Below are 14123 nucleotides of genomic sequence, written 5' to 3'. Positions count from 1 at the left end.
CCCTTCACCTGCTCCTAATTGATTAGTAACTGCTGCTGTTTGGTATGTCTTGTCATCCTTGATCGTCTGATTGCTTTTAAAATTCTTAACGTCTACACTTGCAGACACTCCACCCTTCCAAGCATGTCAATCATATATATGAATTATGCAAATCTTTCTCAAATGATCAATGTAACAAGATTGTCAGCCAGGTTTCCATATAAAAAACATTTTAACATCTATTGAATCAACACCTAATTCCCTTATTTTCTTATGTGTGTTCACACTAATCTTAATGACATCATCATACCATAATTGTTTTCTGCATTGTCTTTTCCCTTTAAATCATCTACCAAAACTTCATCAACTTTAGGCTTTACATTGTAATAAGCTGCATTGTATTAAGCTCCAGCAGAATTGCAGTTAAGGTGCAAATGAGCCTAGGAGGTGTTTGGCGTAGCTTTTGTTTTCTAGCTTATGCCTATATTTAAAGTATCTTATAGCTTATTTTCTATTATTTGATAAGCTATTTTTAAGTGTTTGAATTAACTTATATTCTACAAGTTGATTATACGTCTTATTATAAGTTCTTAAATACACAATTCTTTTAAATGTTAAATCCACCATTCTTTGATACGTCTTAATAAGTTGTTAAATCCACCATCATTTGAGGGCAAATGAGTAACTTACCCCATTAAACAAATAAGCTTCTTCAAATAAGCTAAAAAACCATCTTCAAGTAAGCTTCTTCAAATTAGCTTATATATAAGCTAATTATATATAAGCTAATTTATAAGCATAAGCTAAAAAAAACTAAACCAAACACCAAATTAAGCTTATTTTGTAAAAAAAAAAGCTAAAAAAACTATAAGCTTTGCTAAAAAAGCTAGGCCAAACACCCCCTAGCCCTGGTCGGCTTGTTTAACTTAAACATGAATGGGGGCTCGACTCATTTACTATTTATTAACTAATCATCTCTTTATATAATAACTGAGTACATATGTCACTTAGAGATTCATTCATAGCCTAAATTTTCCGCACAAATTTTTTCTATTTCTAATAAAAACATATTTATGTTATTGTAATCAGAACATATAAATCAATCATTTAATTAAATAACTAATTACCTAAATTTTTTATATTCAAATAGCTCATCTTAATATGAAGCGTTTACCTAAATTATATGGAATAAAAATATGTGGTTATTTATGTCAATATAATCAAAATATTTATATCTTGAAGAAAGAGAATATGACTTGAAGTGTTAAAATTCCTCAAAGAACAATCAAGACCCTACTTTGTATGGAGGATCACTTTTTATGAGTACCAATTACGTTCCAATCAATGTATTCTATTATCAAGTTGAACAAGAGATTCCGCATGGTGTTAATTCTGGTTCTAATGTATGTTTTATGGTATCTAGATCTGGTACTTCGTCTACTGGTCCAAGCTCTCAGATTCCCAACCAACACAAGTAAACATGAAGGAGGCTGGACAACAATTTGCCTTCATGTGTGCTTTCATGACATCATACGAACAGTTTGTGGGTAGCAAGATTGCTACAAGTGATCTGACAGATGAAGATTATGATCAGATCGATCCAGATGATCTTGAGTTTATGGATCTTAAGTTGAACATGGCTATAATAGTAAGGAAGGTGAAAAGGTTTATGCAAAGAACATGGAGCGACTTGCCAACTTTGAACAAGAGAATTGGAGTTGATAAATTAAAGGCCAAATGTTATAATTGTCAAGGGTTTGGTCATTTCGCTAAGGAATATGACAAACCAAAGAAAGAATATTTGGAACCCTGGACTCAGGTTATTGTTTCAAACAACAAATACAGTTAATCTGAGTCAAATCAACAGGGGTGAAGCTGTGAAGACTAGTGTGTCACAAGAATTTGTTAAAACCTATAGAATTTGTAAAATCTTATGGTTTAAGAAATGTTACACTTTGAACCGATTTAGAATTTTATAAAAATAGAATGGTACATAACATGGTTTGTTTTAGTTGAAGTGTAAAAGTTGATTCTTATCAACCTAATGTTTTATATGAATCTGTTGATTCACCACCTGTATTCGTAGATATGGGAAGGTGCTTCTCATGTGAATTAGGAGATGTCGTAAGACAATGTGGAACTATGGCAAAATCAATTGAAAAATCTTTAATCAAGGAGCACATTCCTATGATTAAGATTATTTTGAAAAGACAACCTTTGCCGGTCAAAGTTGATGAATCACAAATCTTGTTTCATGATGTTAACCCTCGAAAGGTGGTTCGAGTTAATTTCAAGATGCCAAGTTTAATTGCAAACCGGTTGAGCCTGTTAAACCGCTTTGTAGTAATAACGATTCAGGTGTAATTTAAGATGAATATCTCAAAAAAAAAGTCAAAGAATTTGACTTATACTCATGTTCATCAATCACAAGTGAAACCTAAGGTTATTGTTTTACAAAAGGAAACAAAAAAGGAGCCCAAGACTGAGGTCTGGGCTGCCTTTTTGACTAATAATTTACCTTGTTGTGCAGAGTTCATCCAAGACTATCTCAGGTGATAAATGAATAATGGATAGTGGACGTTCTCGGTATATCACCGGCAATCCTAATCTTCTTTCAAATGTTAAAGACATACAAGGGGGTTATGTAGCATTAGCTGGTAATCAGAGGGTTTGATTACTAGTTCGTAACTTTTTTAAAGTTCCCCAATAAACTTATATATATAATTTTTAGATATATTTGATTATTTAAATATATACGAAATATACTATGAATTCATAGTTTAACTAAATATAAATTAGTTGTAAAAGTAGATAACGTGGAGGGTTTTTTTAGAAAAAAAAGATGTTTTTGAGAAAAAAATAGAATATTATGATATTGATATGAAAGTTTGTTGTTATGATATTGGACATCAATAAAACACTACAATATATTTCAAAGTTCCTTAAACAATACTCATTTTTTCTACAACACAATATCATCGGTTAGGCCATATTAGGTGCATTAATCAGCAACCGGAGTACAAAGTTTCAGAGTTTGAACATAAATATAGACTAGTAGCTAGAACCCATTACAAGGTTTTATATATATTTATGTAGCAGTAGTTTGATCATCATCATTGTACAAACCCAAACTTGACTACTGTATAAAACACTCGACAAATGAATCAGATCAATTTGCCTTAATTATTAGTAGATCTTATTGGTTAATATGGCGGATCATCCAAAGTGGCAGCATGGTTGCGGATACCGAATGAGTTTGAGCTAGTCCCTCCCCTCTCATGGCTGCTCCCATGATCAATGGTCCACTGTTTAATTAATATCAAAATCGATTACAAACAACTTTATTACGCAAAGGATGTGTGCGTGCGTGCGTACGTGTGCGTGAGAGATAGAGAGAGAGAGAGATTACCTGGTGGTTGCAAAAGAAGAAGTTGAATGTGGATGAGGCAACTGTAACCTTGAATCTTGTTGCTCACTGTTCTCATTGTCTTTCAACTGTGCACAAACAGTTGGAAAATAAACTTAGACTATGAGTAGTCGAGTAACGCTGCTTGCCAGATCACCATGCAGGGCCGTTAAACACCAGTTCGGGCCAGGTGCTAAAGGGTGGCAAGGGGTAGGGGGTGCAAGGAACCGAAAAGATCGAAAAATCTAAACCAAAAAAACAGAACCGAAACAAAAACCGACGGTTTGGTTTTATTTTTGTATAGAAACCGAACTAACGATTCGGTTTTGGTTTTTCATGTAATAAAAACCGAAAACACCGAACCGAACCGAATTAATTTTATTTAAAGTAATTTATAAGAATTTAATAAGAACTGAAAGAAAGGGAATTCTCTCTACATAATTAGAGAGATTTCATATCATTATATACATGATTACAATGCTAGATACAAGGAGAAATACTAGGAAGTGTATAACAATAATTTGACTTTATAATAGCTACTATATTCACGTGTGATTGAGAGTAATTGTAGGAGTAGCTGGTGGTGATGATTGACATAGTTTGTTATCCCCCTGCAAGCGAAACGGCGGTGGTTGAACTCGCAGTAAGTCTCGAAATTGCTCAAATAGTGGCCGTGGCAAGCTTTTAGTGAAAATATCCGCAAGTTGAAGCTTGGTAGGAACGAACTTGGTGTGTAATTTTCCGGATTTAACTAGTTCCCGAACAAAGTGATAATCTAAGTCGATGTGCTTTGCCTGCTTGTGAGAGACCGGATTTTGACTCATGAATAATGCACTCTTGTTGTCACATAAAAGGGTTGGCCGGCTAGGTGGTAGAGCATGAAGTTCCTGCAACAAATGAGTGATCCAAACAATTTCGGCGGCGGCATTTGCCATCGCCGTATATTCAGATTCACATCTTGACCTTGACACCGTTGGTTGTTTCTTAGCACTCCATGAGACTAAGTTGCCACCTAAGAAAATTGAGTAGCCGTAGGTTGATCTACGTGTCTCGATACATCGTGCCTAATCCGCATCCGAATAACCTAAGATGGAAGGAGTTGTAGGACGAGTAAACACTAATCCATAAGAAATAGTTCCCTTGACATAACGGAGTATCCGCTTAACCAATTGGAAGTGTTTTTCAGTGGGTGAATGTAGGTGTTGACAGGCTTGATTGACCGCGTATGACAAGTCGGGTCGAGTGATGGTTAAATATTGGAGTGCTCCAACAAGTGAGCGATATAGGGTGGGATCGGTATAAGGAGTGCCATCTTTGGTGAAGGCGTCGGATGCGGAAAGAGGGGTAGGAACAGATTTTGCTTCGGTCAGGCCAGCTCGAGTGAGAATATCATTTGCATATTTTGTTTGAGTGATGAAAAGTCCTTTGGTAGTATGAACGACCTCAAGACCAAGAAAGTAGTTTAAAGAGCCAAGATCTTTGATAGCGAATTCTTGATGTAGATGAGTGGTGAAGGTGCTAAGTAATGTGGATTTATTTCCTGTAAGAATGAGATCGTCCACGTAAACAAGAAGATACATGATGGAATCGCCATGATGAAAAAGAAAGAGGGATGGGTCGGCTCGACTACATTTGAAACCGTATGATAAAAGGAAGGTGCTGAGCCGGTGAAACCAAGCTCGGGGAGCTTGTTTAAGGCCGTAGAGAGCCTTGTTTAGCTTGCAAACATAATTGGGAAGTTTCGGGTCCACAAACCCGGGAGGTTGCTCCATATAAACGGTTTCAGAGATGTGACCATTGAGGAATGCATTGTCCACATCAAGTTGTTTAAGAGACCAACCGTTGATGACAGCCAAGGAGAGAACAATGCGAATGGTAGATGCTTTCACTACGGGACTAAAAGTATGATTGAAATCAACCCCCGGTATTTGAGTAAAGCCTTGAGCGACGAGTCTCGCTTTGTGTCGATCAAGTGATCCATCAGGATGGTATTTGATTCGAAATACCCATTTGGAGCCGACGACATTTGTAGACGAGGGTCTGGGCACAAGAGTCCATGTGCAATTTTTGTGAAGAGCATTATATTCAGTTTGCATTGCACGAATCCAATGTGGATTTTTTGAAGAACTTTTGTAACCCTTTGGAATTGTGGTGGTGAGTAGGGCAGCATGAAGGCATGATTGCATGGCAGTAGTAAGATAGGAGGAGTGTTTGAGGTTGGGTTTGAAAGTACCAACTTTGGAGCGAGTGATCATGGTGTGAGATGGCGCAGGAGGTGACAGGGTCGAATACGATATAGGGGACAAGGAAGAGGAGGTAGATGGCGTAGGAGAGATTATGGGTGAAGATGGAGGAGTGTTAGGAGATGGTGCCGAGGAAGATGTAGGGGATGGGGGTGGGTGAGTAATTGAATTGTGATCACATATGGAACATGATGGAGATGAAGTGGGTGTCGTTGTATGATTTGTTGTTTTGGGCGGTGGAGATAACGGAGGAGAAAATGATGTAGGTTCATTAAATGTGGAAAGAAATAGATTGGCAATGTTGGTGTGCGAGGAGCTGCTCACATAAGGAAAGAAATTTTCATCAAATCGCGCATGCCGAGTCACATGCATACGTGAGGATGCAGGGTCAAAGCATTTGTATCCTTTGTATTGAGGGGCGTAACCTAAGAAGATACAAGGAATGCTTCGCGTTGCAAGTTTGTGCGGAGCATAATCATGTAGGTATGGATATACACAACATCCGAAAACACGAAAGTTAGTGTAAGTGGGTGTTATGGAAAATAGTAGTTCAAAAGGTGACTTTTCATTTAACACCTTCGTTGGCAAACGATTGATGATGTATGTAGCGGTACTAAACGCATCTACCCAATGAGTGATGGGGACACGCGCATGAAAGAGCATGGCTAAACCGGTTGCTACGATGTGACGATGCTTTCTTTCTGCGCGACCGTTTTGAGGGGCGGTGTATGGACATGAAAAACGATGTAAGGTGCCATTGTCATCAAATATTTTTTGCACAATTTTATTAGTAAATTCGGTAACCCATCACTCTGAAAGACCTTTACTTTGCGTGAAAGTTGTGTTTGAACGAAATGCAAAAAGGTTTGAAGAACCGTATAAAATTCAGTTTTGGTTTTAAGAGGATATAACTATGAAAATCTAGAGTAATCATCTACAAAAATAACATAGTATTTGTAACCATCTTTGCTAATTATTGGTGAGGGTCCCCATAGATCACAGTGAACAAGATCTAGGGGATGAAAAGCACGTTTTTGGTTTGCTTCAAATGGTAATTTGTGAGCTTTAGCAAGTTGACATGGAGAACATAAATTAGGCTTCGGTAAAATTGATGTAAAAGATAAACAACCAAGTCTTTTAAAATTGAAATAGTATCAAATGCAGCATGACCCAAACGATTGTGCCACAATTCAAATGAGGCTTTATTTGACGAAACGGAAGCAACAAAAGTAAAAGACTTGTCCCGAAGCACATAAAGACCGTTTTCACACCGACCTTGAGCGAGAGGCTGGCTTGTTTTTCGAACCTGAATCACAAAAAATGAGTTAGAGAATAAGACATCGACAGGATAATCATTTGTCAACTTGCTAATGCAAAGGAGATTTCGGGTCAAAGATGGAACAACTAAAACATCGTTTAATTTAACGTGTTTATGAAGTGAGACACATCCTTTGTGAGTAATTGGTAATGAATGTCCATTACCAAAAGTGACTGATGTAGTTCCTGTATAAGGAGAAAATGATTGAAGATTACCGGTGTTATCAGTCATGTGAATATCGGCTCCGGTGTCGGCTAGCCAGTCAGGTTCATCATCGTTTGAAACATGACACCGAGCATGAAAAGCTCTAGCAAGTCCTTCATTTTCCGAAGCCGATGTCACAAAGGAGGAGAGTTTCGGGCATTTGTTAGCATAGTGTCCGTTGGTGCGACACAACTGACAATGGGGTGGTCTACGAGTTCCTTTGGAGTGATTCTGCCCACGGTTGTAGGAGCCGGATCCAGAAGGTCCAAATCTGGATCGATTAGCGGATGACCCGGAGGATCGATGATGGTTTTGTTGAGCAACAAAGGCCACAGTAGGAGGAGTGGGTGGATGAAGGGTAAAAAGAAATTGTTCTTGGCTTTCCGCTTTGGTGAGCAATTCACGGAAGGAAAGAGGGTCACGAGCGGTGCGAATAGCAGTGGACCAACTTTCAAATGTGGAACCGAGACCACATAGGAACCAGTGTGTTTTGTCTGTGTCGCTCACAGGATGACCGATGGCCGATAGTTGATCACAGATGGCTTTAAACTTACGACCATATTCAGCAACCGTAGATGATCCTTTGGTTAACTGACGAAGATTATCACGGAGCAGATGCATCCGTTCTAAGGAGGTGTTGCTGTAGGTTGCCTCTAGGGTAGTCCAGATCTGGCGAGCAGTTGAAAGGCCGAGTATCTCAGCAACGGCTTCCTCGGTAAGAGAGGAGTTGAGGACGAGAACAGCTTGTTGATCAGAAACAAGCCAGGTTGAGTGATTAGGATTGGGTTGTTCTTGTGAATTAAGGATGATAGTTTTCGGAGGTGGAGGGATGGAACCATCGACATGTCCGAGAAGTTCCTGATTTGCAAGGAGGGGAAGGAGTTGATTTTGCCAATAGAGATAGTTGGTGGATGAGAGTTTGATAGTGAGCATGTGGAGAATGGTTGCCATGGGAAGTTTGGTTTCGGTGGTGGTGGTGGTGGTGGAAGAAGAGGTCGACATGGCAGGGAAGAAGAAAAGGATTGATGAGAGGATTTATGAGAGAATCGATTAGGGTGATACCATGAAAGAAAGGGAATTCTCTCTACATAATTAGAGAGATTTCATATCATTATATACATGATTACAATGCTAGATACAAGGAGAAATACTAGGAAGTGTATAACAATAATTTGACTTTATAATAGCTACTATATTCACGTGTGATTGAGAGTAATTGTAGGAGTAGCTGGTTGTGATGATGATTGACATAGTTTGTTAAGAACTATAATAGTAATATTTTTGGTCAAATATATAATAGTCTTTTAGTTTACAAGTAACAAAATTATTTATACCTAAATTTATAATTTTCTGCCAACTTTTTTTTGCATAAAATTTTCAATCTCAAAATGGTAAAAGTTAAAAATCTGAAACCGAATCGAAACCAAGCTGAAAAACCGAAACCGAACGGTTTCAAAAACTCCAAAAACTGAAGTTTTGGTTTTAGCTAAAAACTGCACCGAACCGCACCATGCACACCCCTAGCAAGGGGAGAGCGGCAGTGGCTTAACACTATTTTTTAAACCGATCAAACCACCCAGCTCGCAATTTTAATAAATAAATGAATTTAAACATAAATGTGTTTTTTAGAACGGCGACTTTCTTTTTTGTGTTTAGGCCACCGCACTCCAATTTGGAGAGCCCCGTTGCCCCACTCTGGCCAGACTATGTTGTCTTACCTGGCCCACGCTGGCTTCAGAGTTTGACTTGGACGTTCACTCGAGAAACCATACCGCCGGCTGACTTGACAATCAGACGCCATGTGGCAGTGACGTGACCGTTTTTGTGGGAAAGGTTAGTCACATGTCCTATGCCTATGTGACGGTGACGTGACCGTCACTTTTTTCAGTTTTTAGGTAAACCAATGCATATAGGAACTTTTTTGACGTTTGGACTTTGGATGGGACTTCTACAGAATTGTTGACTGGTCTATTAAAGGAAGTACCATACCTTCTTAGAGAGTGAGTTATTTTTGTCTCGCAACTCCTTTTCCTGTCATCAAACGTGGTGCATCAAGCATCAGAAACACAGGATCAAAATAGAGAGTGAAAATCTTACAAACACAAGAATACAAATCAACTTGGTCTTTTGGATCATCGTTTCAAGATAAGTTGTTACATCAGTCGACTCGTATCTTTCTTTCGATCAAAAGCCCTAAAACATTGATTTGAAATTCGGCAAAACACTTAAGGGCGTTACGTGTATTTTAACAGAGGTCCATTGAAAGAAAAATAGTTGAAATGATGGACCGTTGGCAGGTATTTTTAAATGTGAGATTATTATCGGTCAATACATAAACGGTGAGATTATTTATTTTCAATTTGCCTTAATTTTATATTTCTCAAATCGCAGTATATATTATACAAGTAAGAGTAGTTATCTATATTTGTTTTATTGTTCTTATCTGGTATTTAGAGAGTTTTTAAACTTTAATAATCATCTTGTATTATATTATCTCTCTATATATAAAACATTTTAACAGAAAGTTACACTATACTTTCTTTAACCTTTATGTGCATTTGAAAATAAGTTCCATGTTCTTTTATTGAATCTAAACCTTTGGCAACATAAGAGGTTGCATGTTACCTTTTTATGAAGCTCGGAGATGGACTCGTGCATGAGTTGATTCTGCAAAAGATAAGTATAACAACTTAATAATCGTTGTTATACGCATACCAGAAAGAACTATAAAAACTTTTGCAGTTACCTTCTTTGTTCGTATTCGCTTAAGAGCTGTCTCAAGTTGTTGCTCCACATTTTGAAGCTCTCGTAGGTTTAACTGCTCTAGATCTTCCCCGCCGTAGTGCCTACACTTGTTTAAGTAACATAAATCCTAATTAAATCGATCGAAAGATTTTAAATCAACTCTACCTGATGTTTTTTTCAAGAACTTCAAGCTTTGTCTTGAGCTTTGAGGATTCAAGAGTCCAAGTTGCCTGAGCAAAATTTTTTATTCAAACATTTAGAATGAATGCTTTTAAAATAAGCGGTTTGGAATAAGTAATTTCAAACCGCTTATTCAAGTTGCCTGATAGCAGTTTCAGTTATTGGTCCTAGACATGTGTAGGCCATCTTCATATACATGTTTTATTTACACTTGATCACAATATGTGATAACATTACAATAGAAGTGATGTGTATATGTATATACCTGTGTTTCGGTTTCAGGAGCAGTAAGCATTTTCTCTGCATATGAATACCTTTCATACCTTTCAAGAATCGAGTCCATACTGCATGTTTTCAACCAAAACAATATGTAAGAGTATGTATTATTTGATCCCATACAAAATAATCATCTCGAACAGTTTTACTATTGATCAATTAGATACGTAGTTGTTTAAGTCCTTTAGAACAAAATAGATTCTATACAAGTACACGCCTCAAATTCGATATTTTGAACCAGTTGTGAATGTTAGTAAAAAAGTCATTTAATCTCCAATACAACACTTAATATTGTCATAATAAGGGAAGTTTTAAGTTATCTTGAACCAATTGTTTGCAGGAGGCAATGCAAAAAACTGACCCAATTGCTAATTATCTAAGAGCATTAACACATGATTTAGTACTGCTAATGAAAACGAACGGAGATTGTGACACATAGGTCTATTTCGATACGATTTTAGGTCTTTCTGGGGATTTTGCTACTTGAAGTTGATGAATTATAAACATTTAAAGATCTCTAAGCAAATCAAATATCCAACTGTCCAAGTTAATATGGATTGTCAAAAATTTACTACTTCACATAAGCATTAGCAAAATATTTAAAAACAAAATCTTTAAGTATGCATGCTAATGTTTACTTCCAACTCCTTTCATAATACTTCGCACATTCTTTGTGTCCAGTTATATAAGTGACAAGCTAATAAAGAATACAGACTCTTAGTTGAAGTTCGAGGAGTGAGTCGTTGACATATCGTGGATATATTAACATTCACTAGAACCGCTATACGACGACTATGTTATCTCTTCCATTTATCTTTTTACATACCCGATTCATATATTATTTCCGAAAACAAAATGAAATTATTCAAAATAAAAAAAAATAAGTATTAAACATAACCTATTTGCCTCTTATAGTTTTTTACACACACGTAAGCAAGACAATACGCCTATATTTCGTAACGCCGAACCATTTAAACTGTTAAAGAATCTTTTTATATAATCTAACTTTACATTCAATACAAGTCAACTAATTTCAGTTAATCTAAAAAGTTTTATCAAAATTGACATGAACCCAGGAGCCAATCCCAACTCCTAAATATCACTTTGAACATTTGATTTATATGAACCCAAAAATGAACTAAAAGTTAAATCCTATGATTTAAGCATTATAAACTTATTATTGATGTTAAAACCAATCAGAAATTAATATAACATATATCAAAACCTGCTTGTGCAAATTGTGCCAAAAAAATATCCGGTAAAAATGGTATCTTAATTTTTTTTATTAATTATTTGCAAGAGAACTTTTTTCAACTTGGGAAAGAATATTCTTTGGAAAATTGCTGTTGGAGCTTTGAGAAACCTTGTTCTATCCTCATCTGTATACCTAGATCACATGAATTATCTTTGCCTAAATTGGTAGGTTCACAATCCATAAGGATGCAAGGAAGTAATCTTAACGCTCGTCCCTACGAAAACATAAAAAGGGACTCAAATCGCAAGAGTATGAAGATAGGTGTTGCCCCGGATCCAATTCCCCCAAGGTCGAAGTTCTTGTTTCATCCTACCTATCCTCCATGCTTCGTTAGAGGCTTCTCTGGGTTTGTTTTAAGGGTGTTGGTCTTTTAGTTTGCTTGGTGTTGGTTTTCGTAGTGTTTCTTTTGATGTTTCTAGCTTCTTGCTAGTTTAATGAAATTTTTTCCGTCATTCTGGAAAAAGAAAAGAAAGAAAGAAAACTTTACTAAAAACTAAATCTTGCAAATGGTTATGTTAAATAAAAAAGTTTGATTTGTTAATATCCAAACAGTTGTATACTAGTAATCTAGAGATGAAACAAATTTAAGTTTGTGAGTACTAACTAGGTTGCTTATGTACGAACAAGTCGCTTAAAGCTGATGTATCATACTATCATGTATCCTTCCTTATCCACCACACAATAACAGTTCAAGAAAAATTCAGTAGAATAGTGTTTTAAGGCTGTTATAGGTTGTAATTAAATTAGATCACACAGCTCAAGAAAACTCTCAACTTCCAACATCACACAGCTAGCTAATCAAACTAAACTTTTTTCAAAACATATTAATTTATTATCAAACAAATAAAACAGTACACTGCCCAGAAAAATAAAATATAAAATATCCTTCCAAAGGTAAAGGGTTTCATAGCAGACCACATATAATATATGTATATAAAATTGGATGCATGCAGAAAGGAGAGTGGTTGAACAATTTTTAAAGGATTTCTATCAAATTAACAAATATATATATATATATATATATATATATATATATATATATATATATATATATATATATATGAAATAAAAAAAAACCTCAAGAAACCACACAAAATCAAGAGGGTTTATCATAATCTTGGATTTATGGTTTGAGAACAAAATCAAGAAACAAGAACTTGGAATCTTGAACATATAAGTTACATACTTGACTCACAAAAATCTTGGATTTAAGGTTTAAACAAAAATCAAGAAACATGAAATCTTGTAGTAATAATTAATACTCACTCACAAAAAAAACTTGGATTTATGGCTTAAACATAAATCAAGAAAAAAGAACTAGGAATCTTGAACATATACTATCATGTTAAATGCTTTTTTGATTATTTTAAACCAATTTCAAGGCAAGAAAACCCTGATCTTGATGTGGGTTTTGCATGTTTTAAACTTAATACTTTATATAAATTAAAATAGTTATAAATTATTATAATTATAATAATATTATTAAGAAGAAGATGTGAGGACCTGGAGTGAGTTGAGTACTCAAACAATTTGCCTTTTGAGGAAAAAACTATGAGAGCAACATCAGCATCACACAAGACAGAGATCTCATGTGCTTTCTTGAGGAAACCTGTTCTTCTTTTGGAGAATGTTACTTGTCTGCTAATCTTGTTCTCGATCCGCTTCAACTGCACCCTTCCTCTACCCATCTTTTTGTGCTACAGAAAACCCTAACAAGAAGCAACTTTTTGAGTGAAAAATAATAAAGGAAGAAGAAGATCTAAGAAGACACAGGAGAATGTCTTTATTTGTAGCTATGTTTCTATTTTGGTGTATGTATTATATTATTATCCTCCCTACCTTACACAATATAACCTGTAACATTGCCATATATAAACAACACAAAAGTATTATTTTAAGTTCCTTGAAAAAATATATTAAAAGATACTAAGGAGTAAATAAAGGTCTACTAGAAGTATTAAATGGCATTTCTAATGTGGTGTAGTGATAGAAAGTATGAGTTTTTCAATGTAGACTCAAGTTCAAAACTCACTTATAGCATTTTGGGGGACATGAGGGTCTTAATGAAGGAAGACTGAGATCTTTGTGATCTCAATTTCGATCATGAGGGCATCTGGGTTTTACCATCAATGGGCTTTGGAAGGGTGAGTTTTCACCGGAACTGGAGATAACTTGGAGGCGCTTAAAGGCTTTGTACGGCTGAGTAGGGCCCGCTGGCGGTGACATTTTTCCATTGGGTTACCCCGTACAGAGTACCTATGCATTCTATGTTTGTTGGCCGTTCAAAAAACTAGAAGTATTAAATGCGGTAATTAAAGCGGAGGAGAGATAAACGGGTGGGAGTACAGGCTCCGATTGAACAGGACAGAGATAGTGAAAAATATGTTAAAATGGGTCGGTTTAGGCTAAGAATGTGAAAGGGGATGAGAGAAGGTTGCCCGTGAAGCTTTTGACGTGAGGGAGAGACTGACGCATGCGAAACTTACGATGCGAAGGAGGAAACTCGTACGTGATAAA

At 36.2% G+C, this 14123-nt stretch overlaps 1 protein-coding gene across 1 annotated transcript; it reads right to left on the bottom strand.

Moving 5' to 3' along the window:
* Positions 1-3117: 3117 nt before the first annotated feature.
* LOC143549624 (agamous-like MADS-box protein FUL-L) lies at positions 3118-13297 on the bottom strand. The gene is made up of 8 exons (XM_077040487.1): positions 13110-13297; positions 10341-10419; positions 10061-10125; positions 9897-9996; positions 9776-9817; positions 9140-9181; positions 3389-3474; positions 3118-3284 (listed from the first exon to the last, which is right to left on the bottom strand). The coding sequence occupies exons 1-8, from the start codon at positions 13292-13294 to the stop codon at positions 3176-3178; spliced, it is 708 nt and encodes a 235-aa protein (XP_076896602.1). The 5' UTR covers positions 13295-13297; the 3' UTR covers positions 3118-3175.
* Positions 13298-14123: the final 826 nt, after the last annotated feature.

This window comes from Bidens hawaiensis, unplaced genomic scaffold, assembly GCF_021521415.1.
Source record: "Bidens hawaiensis isolate Kalapana, Puna unplaced genomic scaffold, B.hawaiensis_p1.1 tig00015706_1, whole genome shotgun sequence".
NCBI lineage: Eukaryota > Viridiplantae > Streptophyta > Magnoliopsida > Asterales > Asteraceae > Bidens > Bidens hawaiensis.
The sequence above is the reverse complement of the archived record's forward strand: the minus strand, read 5'-3'. Positions and strand labels throughout refer to the sequence as shown.